Source organism: Eschrichtius robustus, chromosome 13 (genome assembly GCF_028021215.1).
Source record: "Eschrichtius robustus isolate mEscRob2 chromosome 13, mEscRob2.pri, whole genome shotgun sequence".
In the NCBI taxonomy this organism is placed as follows: Eukaryota; Metazoa; Chordata; class Mammalia; order Artiodactyla; family Eschrichtiidae; genus Eschrichtius; species Eschrichtius robustus.
In genome coordinates, this window is record NC_090836.1 from 1,128,668 (window position 1) to 1,146,549 (window position 17,882).

At 58.4% G+C, this 17,882-nt stretch overlaps 1 protein-coding gene across 3 annotated transcripts; it reads right to left on the reverse strand.

The window, feature by feature from the left end:
- Positions 1-17,882, reverse strand: IL17RA (interleukin 17 receptor A). 3 transcript variants are annotated; one of them, XM_068560831.1, is made up of 13 exons: positions 17,658-17,882; positions 11,751-11,775; positions 10,947-11,093; positions 10,130-10,242; positions 8,499-8,625; positions 6,853-6,900; positions 6,569-6,732; positions 5,884-5,967; positions 5,566-5,650; positions 4,605-4,616; positions 4,225-4,326; positions 2,912-2,953; positions 1-2,372 (listed from the first exon to the last, which is right to left on the reverse strand). In XM_068560831.1, exons 1-13 carry the CDS (start codon positions 17,805-17,807, stop codon positions 928-930), a joined length of 2,544 nt encoding a protein of 847 aa, XP_068416932.1. In that variant the 5' UTR covers positions 17,808-17,882; the 3' UTR covers positions 1-927. The 3 variants fall into 3 exon arrangements, with proteins under 3 accessions (XP_068416932.1, XP_068416933.1, XP_068416934.1); XM_068560832.1 differs by lacking the exon at positions 5,884-5,967; XM_068560833.1 differs by lacking the exon at positions 4,225-4,326.

Below are 17,882 nucleotides of genomic sequence, written 5' to 3' on the forward strand. Positions count from 1 at the left end.
TTCTAACCTGAGTTAACAGATTTATTCATTCTTTCATTGATAAGCTCTTTCACACGCGTGCGTGCGCACACCCTGGTATCTGATTTCCCACCGAACTTCAGAATCCTCTCCTCCGGGCAGGAGCCTGGAGCTCCAGTTCAGGACTCAGGTACAGGCAAAGAGAACCCTCAATCCCAGGGGGGGACCCCAACGTGCACAGGGCTGGGGGCTCCCTGTGCTTCCCGAGCTCGGGGGCTGCAGCCCAGGGGCCCAGCCTGCAGCCCCGAAAGAATCCTCGGCCGTAGGTCTCCCGCTGACTGAGGCCACGCGTGGGCTCAGGCCCTGCTGATGCCGTCAGGGGCCACGACCCTCACTTCTATCTGGTCTCTTTCCGAAAATGACTGGGTGTGTTTGGCCCTCAGCCTCCTGACGGCAGCAACTCATCCTGGTGAAGGAGCCCCAGCCGCACCCAGCCTGGCCCCGAGGCCTCCCCGGGCTGCGCCCACTGCCTCGCCTTCCGCGGCAGGCTCGGTTACAGCCCTGCCCCGCTCGCCTGCGGCCCTTGGCCCGGGAAACGAGCTGCTCCTTCGGCTCAGACATGTCCTCCTCCAGAAGCTTCTCCCTGGGCCAGGAGCCCCTTCTGCAGACTTCACGGCCCCGGGCGAGCTTCTGGCAGCCTCTGCATCTCGCGCCCCACCCCACGTGCTACCCCGTCCCTCTCACTGGACGGGCAGCTCCTTGATGGTCAGGGCAATGCCGGGCACAAAATAAAGGCTGAAGGAACGCATGACGGACACCCAAGGACACTGCCATTAGCTCCTGGGAACAGGCTGTGGATTCTCATGGGGACGGTCACGGGAAGAAAGGTTAAGGGGACAGAGTCAAGGTGTTTACATTTTAAAGGTACACGTCTCACACACGAGCATACACACGTCCACACGTGCACACCTACGGACACACGTGCTCACCGCCCTGGGCGGGGGAGGCCCCACGCGGCGGCCCCTTGGGCTCCAGGCCAGGGTTCTTGCGGAGCTCCTGGAGGAAGAGCTGCAGCTGGAGGCGCCGCAGGCTCTCCAGGCCCTCGGGATACAGCGGCTGCGCGCCCGGTCCCCCGCCCCGGTCCCCGTCGTCGTCGTCCGGGAGCTGCGGGGAGCTCCTGGAGATGTAGCCCTGGTCCGACTGCACCGACCGCCGCTGCTCCTCCCCAGGGGGCGCGCACACGTCCTGGCAGCTCGGGCTCTGCTGCGGGGGCGGCAGCACGGAGCCGTCCGGCCGCCCCGTGGGGCTGCTGCGGACGGGCGGGTCCTCGGGGTGCACGGGGAGGAAGAGGATGCTGATCCGCCCAGGGCCCCAGCCGCCCAGGAGCGGGAAGGCCTCGTCTCCCCCAGCCAGGGCCAGCCGGCTGGCGGCACCGCTCCTGACGGCCTGAGGCACGGGCTCCACCGCCTGTGCCGGAGGGGCCCCGTCCACCGGGACCACCGTGGTCTGGAGCGTCTGGGCCGCCGGCTGCTCCTGGGGCCAAGGCTGGGGCTCCAGCCGCGACGGGCCCCCTCTGTCCCCCGCGAGGAGCAGCTCCACCAGCAGGCTGCCCTGGGAGGCGGGTTCCAGCACCAGCGGCTCCTGCCGGACGATCCCTCCTCCCGGCGGCGGCTCCTCGAAGGCCTCCTCATCCAGGGACGGGAGGTCCTGGTCGTCTGCCGAGCAGAGGTTCTCGAGCTGGAACCAGTCGGGGCACTGGGCCTGCCAGCGTCGGAAGCGCTGCACGGCCTCGCGGAGCTGCTGGCCGCCGGGGCTCTGCAGGTAGTTCTGGGCCGTGAGCACCCCGACGCGGTGCATGCGGCCCGGCCCGAACATCTCCAGGTCCTGGATGCGGAAGTAGACCTCCTCAAACTTGTCCATGAGCGCGTAGCAGGAGGTGATGTTGAAGAGCTCGGGGATGTCGGCCTCGCAGCTGATGTCACTGAAGTAGCAGACGATGTAGGTGCCGAAGCAGGCCGGCCTCTTGAAGTCCGGCAGGATCATGTTCATGGCCGCCGTGAACAGGTCCCCCGCGGGCTTCCCGCAGTCACAGCGAAGCTGGACGGGGGCGTCCTCCCCGCCGAGGATGGCCTGCCACTTGGCCCGGGTGCCTCGGGAGCACAGGACGATGACCTTGGAGTTGCCCTCCACCACCTCCTGCTTCCGGCGGCCCACCCAGGCCATGACCCCCGCCTCCGAGATGGCCTGTTCCTCCAGCAGGTCGAGGGCCACTTCGGTGCCGCACACGGTGAGCAGGAACTGGGCGAACTTCAGGACCACGTCCACGTAGAGGGGGTGATCGGCCGAGTAAACGATCCACACCTTCCTGGGCTTCAAGGCTGGGGGGCTCAGGCTGGTGGCAGCGGGCAGGACGTCTGAGGGAAACAAGGGAAGCCAGGCCGAGGGGTCAGGCATGTCGGCGCTGACCACACACCACAGGCCGGGGACAGCCCCGCCCAGCTGGCCGGAAGACTCCCGAGCCCCAAAAATGCAGCTGAGACCTCAGAATAAGCCCAAGGTGGCTGCCTTGCCTGTGCCGGCTGCCTGCAAAACAGCCTGTGCCTTCGGGGAAAAGAGTCTCTCTCTCACTTTTTTATCTGGCCTTTAGCCTACATGTTAATTAAAATTGCTTTTTTTCCTTACAAGACACAAAGGCCCGTTTATGGAATACACACAGCTGCTTTCGGGAGGACCTCTTTTCACAAAACACGGTGCCTTTACCTTCCCCTCCTCGTTCAGCGACGAGCAACTGTAAGCCCAGCCTCGCTGTTTGAGGTCCCCTCTGTTCAGAGCTAGAGGTGGGTCCCCGGCAGGTGCCATCTCCCGAGGGACAGGAGCTGACCGCGTAGCGCCTCCAGGCCGCTGCGAACGGACTCACCCCAAACCCAGGCCGCCCAAACCGGGAGGTGCCCACCTGTGCATCTGGTGCCGTTTTCATATTTTCCGTGATGGGACCCTGAAAGGAAAAGAAATGCCAGAAGTAATACTCCAGAAGTGTCCTTGCGGGAAGCACAAATCTTACAAGATGGCTCAGAATGGCTCTTTTGGAAGAGAAACAGGGACCAGCTCACAGGGGCACCTGCTGGGAGCTCTGCCCCACTCCCGACCAAGGGAGGGGTCGAGGCAGCACTTCTTAGACGCTCTGGGCCTCTGCAGGGAGACCGTCCCTCCCATGACCGCTGTGTGACCTGCAGGAGGTATCAACGCCTCTGAAACTCAGTTTCCTCCTCTGCGAAATGGGTCTGTGTGTGAAGTGCCCGGTACACCCCACCAGCTGGGTCACAAGTATTCTGCAGCACTGACACGGCTGGGACCCCCAGAATGGTGCCTGGGAGGTTACACCCCAACAGTGGCCATCCCCAAGCAGAGCTCCCCTTCAGGGAAAGCCCCTTCCCCAGACGTGTCCTTTCAGGAGGCAAAAGTCTTCCGAGATGCCTCCAGAAGTAGAGCCACTGGGCTCCTTAAATCTCCTCCTGGTTATTTTTTTTTTTTGGCTGCGCCTGGCGGCTTGTGGGATCTTAGTTCCCCAACCAGAGAGTGAAGCCAGGCCCTTGGCAATGAGAGTGAGGAGACCTAAGCACTGAACCGCCAGGGAAGTCCCTCCTGCTGGTATCCTGAGGGTGACGAGGTAAACCAGCGTGCTTAAGTGACCACTCCGTCCTGGATGAAGTGAAGGGCCCCGTGGAGCAGGGCTGACTCACCAGAGCCATGCGGCCAAGGAGTACGTTTGGAACCTTGATTTCAAGCCCCACCCTTTGGGCCTCTGCCTAGAACTCTGAGTTCCTCCCTCGCCCCGAGGAGCGGGCACTTCGGGAAAAGGTCAGACGTGCAGCACGAGAAGCAGACGGCCTCCCGACACCTGCAGAGACCTGGACGGCTGGACCCTCCCAGGGAACCTCTGCAGAAGGACCCTCTCGACAGGTCTCGCGCCCGGCTGGTGATCTTCCCCAGCATGAGCTGTGGCCACAGGGGAAACGGCCTCCCAGATCGGGGTCGTAGAGGGGCAGGGAGAGGCCAAGTCCCCACCCCGAAGACCCATGTTCTCTCCTGCTTAGATCGTGGCCAGAGAGGGCCGCAGCCGGAGGGAACCGATGCTTATTAACAGGCTGAAGGGCGGGGGTGCGTGGGGCTGTGAGCAGTCTCCCAGCTGGTGCAGCGAGAAGGGGCATGGGAAGAGGGGCGGGGCAGAGGGGAAGCCCCAGGTGGGCCCACAGCCCCTGCTCTTACCCGGCAGCCGCCAGGCCATGCAGACAACCAGCAGGATGACGGAACCCACCAGCAGGATGGAGAGGCCGGGGATGCACCTGGACACCCACAGGGGCACGTAGTCTGTGGCAGGAGAACAGTATGATGGCGCGGCAGGGAGGCCTGCGACACCAGCCCCGGGGGCCCGCCCGCTGCCCTCCCTGAGCTGCCCTCTCTGCTGTGTCAGCCCTGGGGTCCTCAACCCACCGCCCACCCCGGGGGGTCCTCCCTGACACCAAGACGGGCCGTGGTCCCGCCACCCAGGGCCGCCTCCTGGTGCAGGCCTTCTGCCTGGCTCCACTGCAGGACGGCAGGGACCTCTGTGTCCCGAGGCGGCAGAGCCTGGGAGGAGTAGGCCTTACCTTCGACGGCGTCTGCAATGAGAACCAGGGGACAGACTCTCAGTTACTAGCAGCGGTCACCACACCCACCACCCGCGTGCCGGGGCCTGCTGACGGCCTGGCCCGACACCCAGCCCTTGGTACAGGTTATTAAACTTAGCGACACACCTACAGGGGACACCTGAGCTGGTGGCCTACTGGGAGACACCCGCCTCCACCGGGAGGCCGGGTTCCGTCCAGGCCAGTGCAATGCCCACGGCTTTTTGACTGGTGTCTGGCTGCAGGAGGCTTCTGAACGGGAAGTGGGCAGCACGCTGGGGTCTCAGGTCAGAACCGGGGCTCTGCCACTTCCTCAGTGTGTGACCTTGGACAAGGTGCCTGACATCTCTGTGCCTCAGTTTCCTCACCTATGAACCTGGCAAAGGGAGTCTCCGCTTCATGGTGTATGTTACATAGTACACAGTGCATAGTGCACAGTACTTAGTACACAGCACTCAGTATAAGGTACACAGTACTTAGTACACAGTACACACTTAGTACAAAGTATATAGTACTCAGAACCCAGCACATAGTACTTAGTACACAGTACTCAGTAAAATATACTTAGCTCTATAGTACACAGTACCTATACTGTGGTGCACAGTACCCAGTACTTAGTACACAGTATGTAGCACACAGCACTACAGTGCATAGTACCTAGTATACAGTACTTAGCAGGTAGTACTATGACTCACAGTTTGTGAGAATTAGAAATGGACACGTTAGAGCACGCTGTTCACTACATGGTCCTTAACTGTAACTATGACAAGAAGAATCCCCATTTTTCAAGTCACGGAGGTTTTGAAAGGTTAAGTGCTTTGCCCAAGGCCACACAGCTAACGAAAGGCCGTCCCCGCCCCAGGACCACGTCAGGGTTCGGGTCGGGCTGCTGACCTTCACCCACCCTCCCCCCGGGTGTGCCCCCAGCAACCGTGCGTCTCACCTGGGGTGTGCGGGACCTCTGGGCAGGGCACGGCCACCGAGTGTCGGAGGCAGTCGTTGAGGCAGCTGCTGAAGAAGGGCTGGATCTGCGAGGACAGAGCGCAGGGAGGAAAGGCAGGGGGGACGTGGGCCCACTTCGGACCCTGCCGGCCCCTCCAGGACGTCCCCGCAGCTGCTGGGCAGGAGGGGGCAAAGGGCCCTGCCCAGGTGAGGCCGGGGGCCGGGCAGGAAATCCCAGGAGGTAGCGGTGCTGGGTCCCTGGGGAGCATGAGCTGCCCACCTGCACCTGTGCCCACCCCGTCTCCACCCCACTCCCCACCTGCACGTGGTGACGGCAGCACCAGCTGAAGCCTGGCAGGGTGAGCGTGACGTTGCAGCACTGCCGGGTGGCCTCCTGTGCAGGCTGCAGGGTAGAGGGACAGTGAGGCCCTGGCCTCTGCTGGGATGCACCCCCAGGAGGCGCCGGGGAGAGAGGCTGGCGGGTCCCGCTCCGGGAGGAGCGACCCCTTCCCAGGGCCGTGGGTGTGTTGACTCAGGACTGCATCCAGCACCCAGCTGCCCCTCTTGGCTTTGGCCGCTGGGGATCTTGGGGACAGACACGCGTGTCCTGCACTGGCCCTACCCTGGCATCATCTTATTCCCTCACCTTTACTTCCCTTTGTCTTCATTTCCACATTTTAAAGTCTTCAAATCCTTTTTGCAATAATGGAATTAACAAAGCTAAAAAAAAGGGGACCAGGAGAACGTGGGGGAGGGGAGGACAGAGGGCCGGGTGTGCAGGGCAGAGACAGCCGTGCCCGTCAGCTGTCGGAGCAACTACACACCAGTCACACTCCAGACACACACCAGCCACAGGCCAGCCACACTCCAGTCACACATGGGAAGGGGGAAGGGCAGCCCAGGTCACGCCCTCCAGCACAGCCTGAGCGCCTGGGCTTCGAGGCTTGGAGAGGTGTCTCTGAGCCAAGCTGGAGGGTTAGGAGAGCGGCAGAGGGAGCGGTTACCACGGTCAGATCCATGACGCGCTGGAAGCAGCTCCGGTTCTCTGCGGGTAGAAAGCTGTCCAGCAGGATCTGGTATTTGGTGGACTCGTTCCATGGGGTGAAGCTCAGCCGCAGCTGGTGGGCCTCGAGGGTCTCCACAGTGATGCTGGGGTCCCACAGGCTGCCTGTCCCACGGGGGCACAGACGTGGCCGGGAGTGAGGGGGTGGGCGAGCATACGTGCAGGTGTGCATGTGTGCGTGTGCACCCAGGTAAAGCCCCCCACAAGGCTGCCCGCCACAGCTACCTGAGCTCACGCAGGGCGTGGTGATCTTCATCCTGGGGTCCTCGCAGTCTGTGGACCGGGAAAAAGTGCAACCGTTAACGCGCCTCCCTTGGAAAGTTGGCTCCTACAGAGCCTCTGACAGCAGAGGGAACAACCTTCTGCCTCTGGGGAGCCTGTTCAAAGCTGGCCCTTCAGAGACGCCCCAGGACGGACACTGCCATGGGCCAGAGGCCCCACAGGCCTGGGACCGCCCTGGCCGTCTCAGCCCTCCTCCCTCCAGGAACCTTCTAGATCCAGGTGCAAGCTCCCTGGACTTGCTCTGGGACCGAGGGGTCCTGGTCCACTCCTGCTCGCTCTCCCCGGGGGCTCCCTCTCCAGAGCCGCCTCTGCCCTTGAGGAGAGACGGACTGTGTCCCCCTCAGCAAACGGCAGCATTTCCCCAACTTTCCCATGTCCTCACAGTAGTCTTGGGTTCAGCCCCTCTGGGGTGGGCCTGGGAAGCTGCATTTCTGACAAGTTCCCAGGTGATTCCGTGGTGCTGCGGACCCAGGGACCCCGTGAGGACCACTCCTCTGGAGATGTCTTCTTGATCCCTCCATTTCCTTGACTGCAACTTTTTACTTTGGTTTCAGAAGGCACGTGAGAGGCGTGAATCACTGCAAGTGACAGGGGCTGAGCCAGTCCGCTTTAGGGACAGGGGAGGGGGCAGGGGGGGGTTACTCATTTGACAAATACTGGCTGAGCCCCCAATGTGTGCCAGGCCCTGTGTTAGGCCCTGGAGATACAGCGGTGAGACAAAGTCCCTGCCCTCCGAGGATGACGTTCCAGCAGGAGAGACCGTAAAAGCAAATAGCGTAATATCACGTCACGAATATGTCAAGATGATGGAATGTCAGGGAGCAGGGAGTGACACGAGGGGCAAGAAAGCCGGGTGAACAGATCGTGTGCGCACGTGTGTGTGCGTGTGCATCTGTGTGCATGTGCACGTATATGAGTATGCATGTGTGCACATGTGTGAGCAGGGGGTGCTCTGGAGATGAAGGCTTCAACAAGCATTTCCCGATCACCTCCCACACGCAGGGCCATTTGTGAGGGTCTGGAGGCTGCACAGGCGGGTGCGGGGTCCAGGCCCTGTCCTCAAGGGGCTGGGCGTCTAGGTGTGCTTGGCTCTGAACAGTGAGAAAGGCAGGCAGTGGCAGAGACGCTGGCGAGAACAGAGATGCACCCCAGAGGTGCACACACATCAAATGACGCTTTGTAAGATGAGCCCGCCAGGCCTCCCGGGAGGAGGGAGTAGTGGCAAGACGGGAAGGAAGGCGTGGGATAAATGCAGTTGGGATGTGGGGGAAGAACAAGGAACTGAGAGCTGGGGCGGGGCTGGGAGCAGGGCCACAGCTCTCCTGGGCCTGGCTTGTGTTCCTGACACGTTCTGGGCAGGAAACGTGCGTCTTCAGCCACACGGAGGGACTCCGGGTCCCGTGAAGCTCCTGGGGTCGTGGACCAACACTCACTGTTTGTGTCGCAAGAACGGGCTCCGCCTTCAGGGAGTGGAGGCTGCGGCCACTCAGCAAAGAACCTGGCCCTGCACCTGTTTGTCCCGTGGGTCCCACCCCACAGGCTGACTGCAGAGCGAGGGGTGAAGGGAAGGCTGGGGAGGGCGCTCTTACCGGGCACCAGGAAGTTTCTGGACTGGTGGTTTGGGTCCCCGTCAGGGATGGGCTTAGGCAGGTGGTGGACGGTCACCTCGTACTCCTGGCCAGGTTCCACCACGAAGTGGCTGAAGGCAAAACGCCACTAGGAGATGGGAGAAGGAGAGGGCAAACAGGTCATGGCTCTCACCCACCTGGGCCCAAAGTCCACCCCATCCACCCCCAAAGGATCAGTCAAAAGAGGGAGAAAACATCCACTACAGCAAGCTCCCAAATCGGAAGCATCTGTTTCTCTGTTCTTTGTTTCTTCTGGTATTTCTTGCTTATTATTATTATTTTTTATTAATTAATTTATTTTATTTTTGGCTGCGTTGGGTCTTTGTTGCTGCGTACGGGCTTCCTCTAGTTGCGGCGAGCGGGGGCTACTCGTGGTTGCGGGGCACGGGCTTCTCATTGCAGTGGCTTCTCTTGTTGCAGAGCACGGGCTCTAGGCGCGTGGGCTTCAGTAGTTGTGGCATGTGGGCTCAGCAGTTGTGGCTCGCAGGCTCTAGAGCGCAGGCTCAGTAGTTGTGGCACATGGGCTTAGCTGCTCCGCGGCATGTGGGATCTTCCCGGACCAGGGCTCGAACCCGTGTCCCCTGCATTGGCAGGCGGATTCTTAACCACTACGCCACCAGGGAAGTCCCTTTCTTGCCTATTTTAAAAAACCTAGATCTGGCCTCATCAGGAGACAGTGGGGGCCAAAAGCAAGAGAATTTGGGGAAAGACGAAAGAGCCCCCTCCCCCATCGGCCCTCTCCAACTCCAGAGCACACAACGGGCAGCTAAAAACTACTTGTTAAGTGACTCTGCCTCCTTAAATGGGAAAGCCAGGGATCTCTTGAGAATGTCCTGGAGCACAAAAGTGCAGCGAGAGGGCTATGAGGTCCCCGCCCCCCGCACCTGCCCAGGCCTGACAGCATCTTTGTTGTGCAAACATTTTCTGGATGGTGCAGGTGACACACACTGACTCCAACTTCCCTGGTGGACCACGTCGGGGTCCCTGGTCCTCACCATCCTCCAGCAGTAGTTTGTGGGTCCCCACTAAACACGGGACAGGGGATCTGTCTTTGCTGCTTGTGTTTGTGGGAGCCCTGCCAGTGGCCACTTTTCAGAGGTAAAGCAGCAGTGTTCAGATGAGCCTGGGTCACGACCACCTGGATGGCTTGTCACCACCAACTGCTGCTGTTTAAACACCCCCAGCCTCTGATTCAGGGAGTCTGGGTGGGGCCCTAGAACCTGCATTTCTAACAGCTCTCAGGTCATGCTGCTGGCCCTGGGACCACGCGCTGAGCATCAGTGCTTTAACCAAACTCAAAGAGAAGCCACTTCCGGCTCTGAGCAGCAAAAGGAGCAGCAACTGCAGCAGAAACCACGGCAGCTCTGGTCTGGGCAGAGCCTCTCCTCCTGGAGGCCCCGGGCTGACCCAGGTACAGGGCAGGACGGCAGGCGTAGGTCGCGGAGCCGCAACAGTGAGCAGCAACGTAAGGTCGGAAGGAAGAGCGGGGTGTGTGTGTGTGTGTGTGTGCGCGCACGTGCATGTCCTGCTCCCCACGGTCACCACCATCCCCGCCCTCCCCCCCCCACCCCCCGCCCCGGCTGGAGTCTTACCCGCTTATGATGATGCTTCAGTGTGGACAGAAACTCAAACTTGACACACAGACGTTCGTTGGTGTTCAGCTGCAGGACGGACAGTTCCGCCCCCTCCAGGTAGAGGATGCTGGCTGCAGGGCAGAGGGAGGAGAGGGGCTGCAGCTGCAGAGCAAGGATGACTAACCGCCGGGGTGGGGGGGCCACGTCCCGTCTGGGACGCTTGCCTGTCTTACCCACCCTCCGCTTCCGCTCCTTCCAGCTCCCTTTGGGCTGGATTAGCCACTGCCTCGTGGACAGCTACCCCTGCTGGACACGGACAGCAACACTTTACCCAGGGCTAGAAGCGAAAGCTTTGCAAATTGGTGGCTAGGGCATTGGCGACACGGTGTGGGTGTCAAAGGGGCGTCCCTGAACTTGAAGAGGACGCAGCAGCCAGCGGGGCTGGAGCCTCAGGAAGAGGACTCCCCCAGGCCGTCCACAGGTCTGGAGGCTGTGGTCACCCCGTCTTCCCAGTTCTGTGCACAGATCCACCCCTGAGAGGTTGGGGCACTGCTGTCAGGAGGGCCAGCCCTGCAGTCAGATAATTCACGACCTGACGCCTTTTCCAGGGTGATGAAGATTTTAGGCTGAAGAAAGGCCTTCCTTGAAGGATGGTGGGTTAACATCAAAACACTGAAAAAGGACTCACTGCCTGAAACGATGGGTCCTCTCACTAAATGGCCCCTCGTGTCTGAGCACAGGGCTGGGAGCCCAGTTCTGAGTCTGGGGGGAGGGCCGGGTGGTCCAATCTGTGCGTTCACCCGGAGGTGGGCAGCACTTCCAGATGCCCGCTCACCATCTGTCTGAAGCGTCCACTCGATGTGAACCACGGGGAGCAGCTGTCCTTGCTGAGTGCGGGCAAAGCACAGCTGGGTCTGAACGTCTTTGGGGGACGAGGGGGTCAGGTTTCGAGGGTGGATCCAGGTGTCGTCCAGGCAGGTACCTGGGGGCCAGGAAAGGCAGAAATCAGAGGCTTGCAGGCTCTGCAAGAAACCAAAGATGCAGACCAAAGAAGACACCTCGCGGGGGTCCAGGGACCCAGGCCTTCACGGTCAGGCCGTGACCCTGAGACCGCGGCTGTGCTCTCAGCTGCCCAGCCCTGCTCGCTTTCCTGATGCCTGTCTGGGGTCACGGCAAAGCTCTGATGTCTAAAGGGCACCTTAGGAGAGATGACAAAGCATGCCCTTGGCTTTGAGAGGAAGCAGTGGCTGGAAGTGGGGCAGGAGAGTGGGGCAACTATAAGAGCTGCTCTATTGTTACGTGCAGGGGTCCCTAATGAGCACAGACACTTGAACTGTGCGCCTCCTCCTTGAATTAAAACACAAAACAAGGTCCCACCCCAGATGTCGCCCACTTCACGGTGACAGCTCTGGCAAAAGAGTCGTATTACAGATTCACCAGGGCAGCACCCCAGAGAAAATCCTAATGACAGGCCTGCGCCTCCCATCCTGACTGCTGTGCGATGAACGTCCTTGATGGAGGTGCAGGTGCGGCCCCAAATCTCAGGGGTCCTCGCTGGGGGGCTGGGACCCTCGTCAGCTCAGCACGGGGTCAGCGCTTCATCGCGGCAACATGAGAAAAACAAAAACCGATGACTTACTGTTCTTGACTATGCAGTTCAGCCCCTGCGGAAAAGAGAGGCAGGTAATTACAGACAAGAAAGAACTTGAATCCACAAGCTGGGCTCTGGCGTCCCCGGGCTCATTCTCAAGAATGAAACGCAGGCACCCTCCCTCTCTCTTTGAGGGACACTCTCGGGGGGGACCGCACTTCTCTCCCGTCAACTGAGGAGACACAGGGTGAGAAGTGGGCATAGCACATGGCAAATGGAACTGGAATTTTCTGAGTACCTTTAGGAGCTGGGAGGCACCTTAGCCTCTTTCCCTGCCCTGATCTCAGAATGCTGGCATGGGGACTTCCCTGGTGGTCCAGTGGTTAAGACTCCACACTCCCAATGCATGGGGGCCTGGGTTCGATCCCTGCTCGGGGAACTAAGATCCCACATACCGCAACTAAGCCCGCATGCCGCTACTGAGCCCGAGTGCCGCAACTAGAGAAGCCTGTGCACCACAACCAGAGGTGCCACAATGAAGACCCAGCACAGCCAAAAAAAAAAAAAAAAGAATGCTGGCAGCCAAGCCCAGAGAAAAGACCTCTGGATTTCGACATCTGAGAGTTGCCCAACAGACAGGCCACGTTCACCACCAGCCTGACCCTTACAGTAAGTTCAGAGATCAAAACGCCCATCTACACAGGGCATCCAGTCAGCTTTTAGGACCTCAGTCTTGAAATATTCTCAGACAGCCAAAGGGTACCAGATATTTAAGAAGGATTTCCTGTATGAAAAATAGGTTAAAACCCCCCAAATTAAAAAAAAAAAAAAAAAGCTCTTGGCGGAAATAAGACAATGCTGGGAACAGGATAAAATTAAAACAAACAAAATATAACAGTTTCAAAGAAATAAGAGAGGACACTTCATCCACATGAGAAGGACAGGGTACTGTGGAAAAATGAGCAAGCAGAGAATAAAAACGAATCTTGAAAATAAAAAATTCCACAGAAGGACTGGGCTACAAAATTCAGGAAATTTCTCCAAAAGTAGAACAAATACAAACAGAAACAGGAGAAACAATATATGAATATTTAGAGAATCAATTCAGGAATGATAAGATATGATTAACTAGATTTCCAGAAGAAGACTACACAGAAAATAGAGGGAAGAAATTAAAAAGAAAAGAAAAAGAAATTCTAGAACTGATTATTTCCATATTAAAAAGGTCCACTGAATGGCCTTCACAGCAAATGAAAAAAAGACCTAGACCAAGGCCCATCATGAGACTTCTGGAATACCAGGAGTGAAAAGAAAATCATAATGTTTACAGAGAGAAAAAAAATAGGCAACACACAGAGAGGAATCAGAGTGGCATCGGCTTTCTTAGCATCTGTGCTGTGGGCTGGAAGGCAGCAAAGCAGTGCCTTAAAAATCCTGAGGGAAAAGTATCTTTAACCTGCGATTTTTATACCCAGCCAAACTATCAAAAAAGTGTGAGGGGGAGAATAAAGACATTTTCAGACACATAAAGACTTAAAAAAAAAAATCGATTCATCTATCTATACCTCTCACACCCTCACACTTTTTCTTAGGAAACTGCGGGATATGCTCCAGCAAAACGAGGGAGTTAACCTCTGAGAAGGAAGATTGACCCACTGCCGCAGGCCTGGGGAGTCATCGGTCCAGGCTGGGGTTGGAGAATACAGAATGAAACTGATGGAATATGTGACATATGACAAATATCTGAATATCTGACATATGACAAACACATATGACAAAATCTCATAGAGGAAAACGAACATTAGTTACATGGAAAATTACGGAAGTGAAGAATGAAAGGAATTATCATCTCCAGGAGGAAAGAGAAATTATACCAGAAAAGAAATACAACCAAAGCACATGTACTTGCCTCAGCAGTGAAGATTAGCATTTGTCATAGTATAAACACTGACCATTGGGACTTCCTTGGTGGCACAGTGGCTAAGACTCCACGCTCCCAATGCAGGGGGCCCAGGTTCAATCCCTGGTCAGGGAACTAGATCCCACATGCATGCCGCAACTAAAAGTTTGCATGCCACAACTAAGGAGCCTGCGTGCCACAACTAAGGAGCTGGTGACTCACAACTAAGGAGCCCGCCTGCCGAAACTAAGACCCGTAAGACCCAGTGCAACCAAATAAAACAGACAAACAAAAAAACACTGACCACTGATAGAACCACAATGGGAAGACTGGGAGGGGAAGCAGTGGGAGGAGGTAATGTAAGAAATTTAAATTTTCATCTATTATAAGTCAGTAGGTAATATCTAAAACTGACAAATGAAGAATAACAATATAAGTACATTTAGAAGTATGGAGGCAAATGCCAGAAGAAATAACTAGAAGTAGTATAAGTGATCCTCTTTGGGGAACTGTTTTAGGGGTTGTGGGGGGGTGCAGGGACCTGCTGGGTTTTGTTTTAAACATCTTTGTACCATTTTAAAAGGATCACCATATATCACCTTGATAAGAGTTAATTAAAAGGTAGAATTTCATCTATGACATTACTCCAAACAAAGGAAAGGATTAAAATGTGAGACAGACAAATGAAAACATGAATTTGTTTAGGGGAAGGCACAGCAGACTTTTTCTTCTTATAATTTAATTTCTATGAGGAATTTACATTAATGTAATGTTTTCAATCGTGTAAAAAAATGCATTCAGGATCTTCTCTGGATACCACCAGGACAGATCCTGCTTTATTCCCTTCCAAAAAATCACCCCTCATTTCTTTGTTTCAAATGCCCATTTCAAAAAGCAGTAGGATCAGAACATTATTTATGAGCTTGTGAACAGCACTACGTCAGGGCCTCCTGCAGAAACCCAAGAGGGGATGCCCACGGTGATGAAGATGACGGCAGTGGCCAGTGTTCACCGAGCTCTCCTTCTGTGCCAGGCATCACGCTAACACTTTGTACGCACGTCTCATTTAATCTTAACGACGGTCCTATGAGGTCAGTACCATCATCCCCTTTTTACTCATGAAAAAACTGAGGCACAGGGAGGTCAGCTAAGTGGCCCAAGGCTCCACAGAGCTGACACTCAAACCCGTGCAGTTTGGCTCCAGAACCCCGCTCTTAATTACAGCCACGCGGCCTCTACATAAAAAGGGGCGCTCACAACAGGTGGGCCCACCCTCTCCATCCGCGGTGGTGAAGATTACAAGGAAGGACTCAGACAATTCCACGGACATCAACAAGAGCCTGGTAAATAAAGAGAAGAGGGCTGGGCGGTCACACACAGCTCTGCTTTGGTCCACCTTGGCCGGCCGCCTAACGTCTCCGAGACAGGTGAATGGTGCCGGCCCGGCAGCCCGTCGGGAGCTCTGAATGAAGGTATGCCTGTCACCCCCGGCACAGAGGCTGCATGAAGCTGCAGGTCACTGTTCATGCCCCAGCACACCCAGCGCACAAGCCCCTGGTCCGCCCAGCGTGTTATGTGCTCTCCCCACGATCCCGTGAGGCGAGAGCCATCCCTGAATGGCCGGGAACGCTGGGTCACGGCGGTGGAGGGACTGGCCAGGGCTGCAGGGCAGCTGAGAGAGAAGCTCCACCCAAGGCCCAGGCCTGCCTCAGCCACGTCCCCTCCTGCTGCTGATGCTATGTGCTGTCCGTCACATCTCAGACAGAGGCTGGCAGCCAGCGGAGGAGCCCATGGACTCCGCCGTGATGCTGCCAGCACTGGCCGCAGCCCTGACTGCCCGGTGCCCACACGACACAACTTGACACTCGGGGAGGGGCACGGTCGAAAGCTCTGGCGACCAGAAGATGGGGTTAAACCCACGGCTGTTCCACCCCCAGTCAGAGCTGCAAGTGCTTGGGGAAAAGAAGAATTTGTAAGGAACACACATCCTGCCTAGAAACTTCTGCGTTAACACTCCCACCGACCAGCTCCAAGTTGCGGGCTTTCTTCTGGGCTGGCGGTCATGGTCATGGGAAGCTGAGAAGGCCCAGGTGGGAAGGGTCCCCCAGGGAAACACAGTTTCTCCAGTAAGGATCAGATGGGGGGGGGCACTCAGAGTCCCCTGGGTTTTGAGGCGCTAAATCCAAGCAACCAGAACCAACCTTGCTTGGTCTCCGCCTGTCACTGCTTCGTGGGCAGAGCTGGCTTCGTCATTCATCTGCCCACCCTCCCCTTCATCCTTTCGGTCCACAATCAACTGTCAGCCCCCATGTCCCGCGCTTGCAGCACTGGGCTGTAGGTGGTGAAGTCAGGATGCAAACCCAGGTCCTCCGGGGTCAAGTGTGGGCTTCCCCTGACACTACGTGGTGCTCTATCCACTGAAGCGCCAGCGGAGGGAGAGAAATCTGGAGGGCGTTGCTCCTCTCTTTTCAGGGCAGCCGCGGGCCGTGGGGGGCGTGTGTCTGTGGCCAGGTGTACGGCGGGGGCGGGAAGGCAGAGCCCGGGGGATGCAGACGAATCTGCCAGGGGATCCCTCTCTGCTAACCCCACACCCCCATCAGGCCGAGCCCCTGTTCCCGCTGAGCAACTGAGGTCAAGCCCTTTCAGCACAGCTCAGGGGAGCCCCTCCCTTATTTCCCGATGCTTCTCTCACTTTCCTGCCACTCAGACCCCCCAGTCCTCATCCTGCCCACCCATGGGCCTTGGCTCAGCGCTTTCCACCTCCTGGAACGCTCCAGACCTCTGTCTTGGAGGGCCGCCCAAGTGTCTTCTCTGCCTCAAAGAACACCCTAGGCTGCAGGAGTTTCTCTTTTCCCTGGAATTCTGTACACTCACTGGCTGCACAGAGAGCACTCACTGCAGGCTCCTGGGTGATTCACCACCCCTCCGGTCATCAGGGAGTGTGTCTCTGTCGTTTCAGGACCTTGTATGTTGCAGGCACCTGGCAAGTGGCCATCGAGAAATGAACCGAGTCCAAGCGAAGGACCTGCTGAGCGGGTCCCACGCTTTGCCCAGGAGTGGGAGTCACAAGGACGGTCCCCAAATCATTCACGTTAAAAGAAAAGTCTCTGTTAAACAGTCGCTGACCCTCCTCCACCCTCTTGTGGTGAATCCTCGACAAAATTAGGTCAGGAGAAATACCGCTTCGGTTGTTTCACATCCTCTGACTCAGATACTGAGGGTTATTTCTTAGCGCCAGTGGCAGAGGGGAGTGGGCCGAGGAAAACAAGAGGAGCGGAGGGGGAAGGACGGAGTGTGTGTGTGTGTGTGTGTGTGTGTGTGTGTGTGTGTGCGCGCGCGCAACAGTGTCTGTCTCTTTTCTCTTAAGCCAGGCTTCCACCCCAAGGCCACTACCCGGCGGTGGGTGTGTCGCTTCCTGTGGGCACAGCGGAGCAGCTGCCCGGCGGATACAGACCAGCGGGACCCCAGACCCGGGTGGTGGCGGCCGCAGGGGCGGCGTCCTGAGGGTTCGCGCGGTCCCCAGGGCTCGCGCCGGAGGGGTCATCGCTCTGCCCTCACAACTCTCCCCGGAAGCTGCCGCCGCAGCCCCGGGACCCGTGCGCCAGGCGCTGCGGTCGCGGGATCCCCGAGGCGCGGTCTCCGGCGGAGGAGGGTTCCAAGACCCGGGCTGGAACCGGGTCTGCTTCCGCCTCGCCCTCCGTAGGCCCCTCCCCACCCTTTATTAACCAGCGCGACCCGCCTCCGGCGGGTCGCCCCTCCTCCGAGTCCCTCCTCAAGTGTGGGCCCCCCGCGGAGGCGCCCCCCGCCCCCTCCCCCCCCAGCGCTGGGACGCCGGCCCAGGTTGTGCAACCGGCGCTGCGCGATCTTTCCCAGCAAACTCCGTGTCTTCCCGGGTCCGCATAGCAACTCCCGCCTCTCCGGGAGTCCTCCCCACGGCGGCCCGCTCTGTGCCCAAGCCTCGGAGCCCCCGAGACCCCGCGCGGACCTCCAGTCACTCGGCAACCCCGCGCCCCCGGCCCTCGGCCCCCGCCCCCCGGGATGCGTCGGGGTCTCACCTGCTGGGTGCACACGGGCGCCGGGTGGTCCAAGAGCCTCGGGGAGGCGCGACCCAGGCCCGGGGCGCACAGGAGCAGGAGGAGAAGCAGGAGCGACGGCACCGGCGGGGACCCCTGGGACGCGCGCGGCCGGCGGCGCGGAGCCCCCATGGCCCCGGCCTTCGCGGAGGGCTCGCGCCCGGGCTGGGGGCGCAGCGAGGGCGCGCCCCTGGCTTCCACTCGTCT

Coding starts and splice junctions, on each gene's coding strand:
- IL17RA (XM_068560831.1), bottom strand. CDS start 17,807: ATGGGGGCTCCGCGCCGCCGGCCGCGCGCGTCCCAGGGGTCCCCGCCG. Junction 5,968..6,568: donor GCGTCATGGATCTGACCGTG/GTAACCGCTCCC, acceptor TCTACCCTGCAG/CCTGCACAGGAGGCCACCCG. Junction 2,954..4,224: donor CATGGCCTGGCGGCTGCCGG/GTAAGAGCAGGG, acceptor TTTTCCTTTCAG/GGTCCCATCACGGAAAATAT.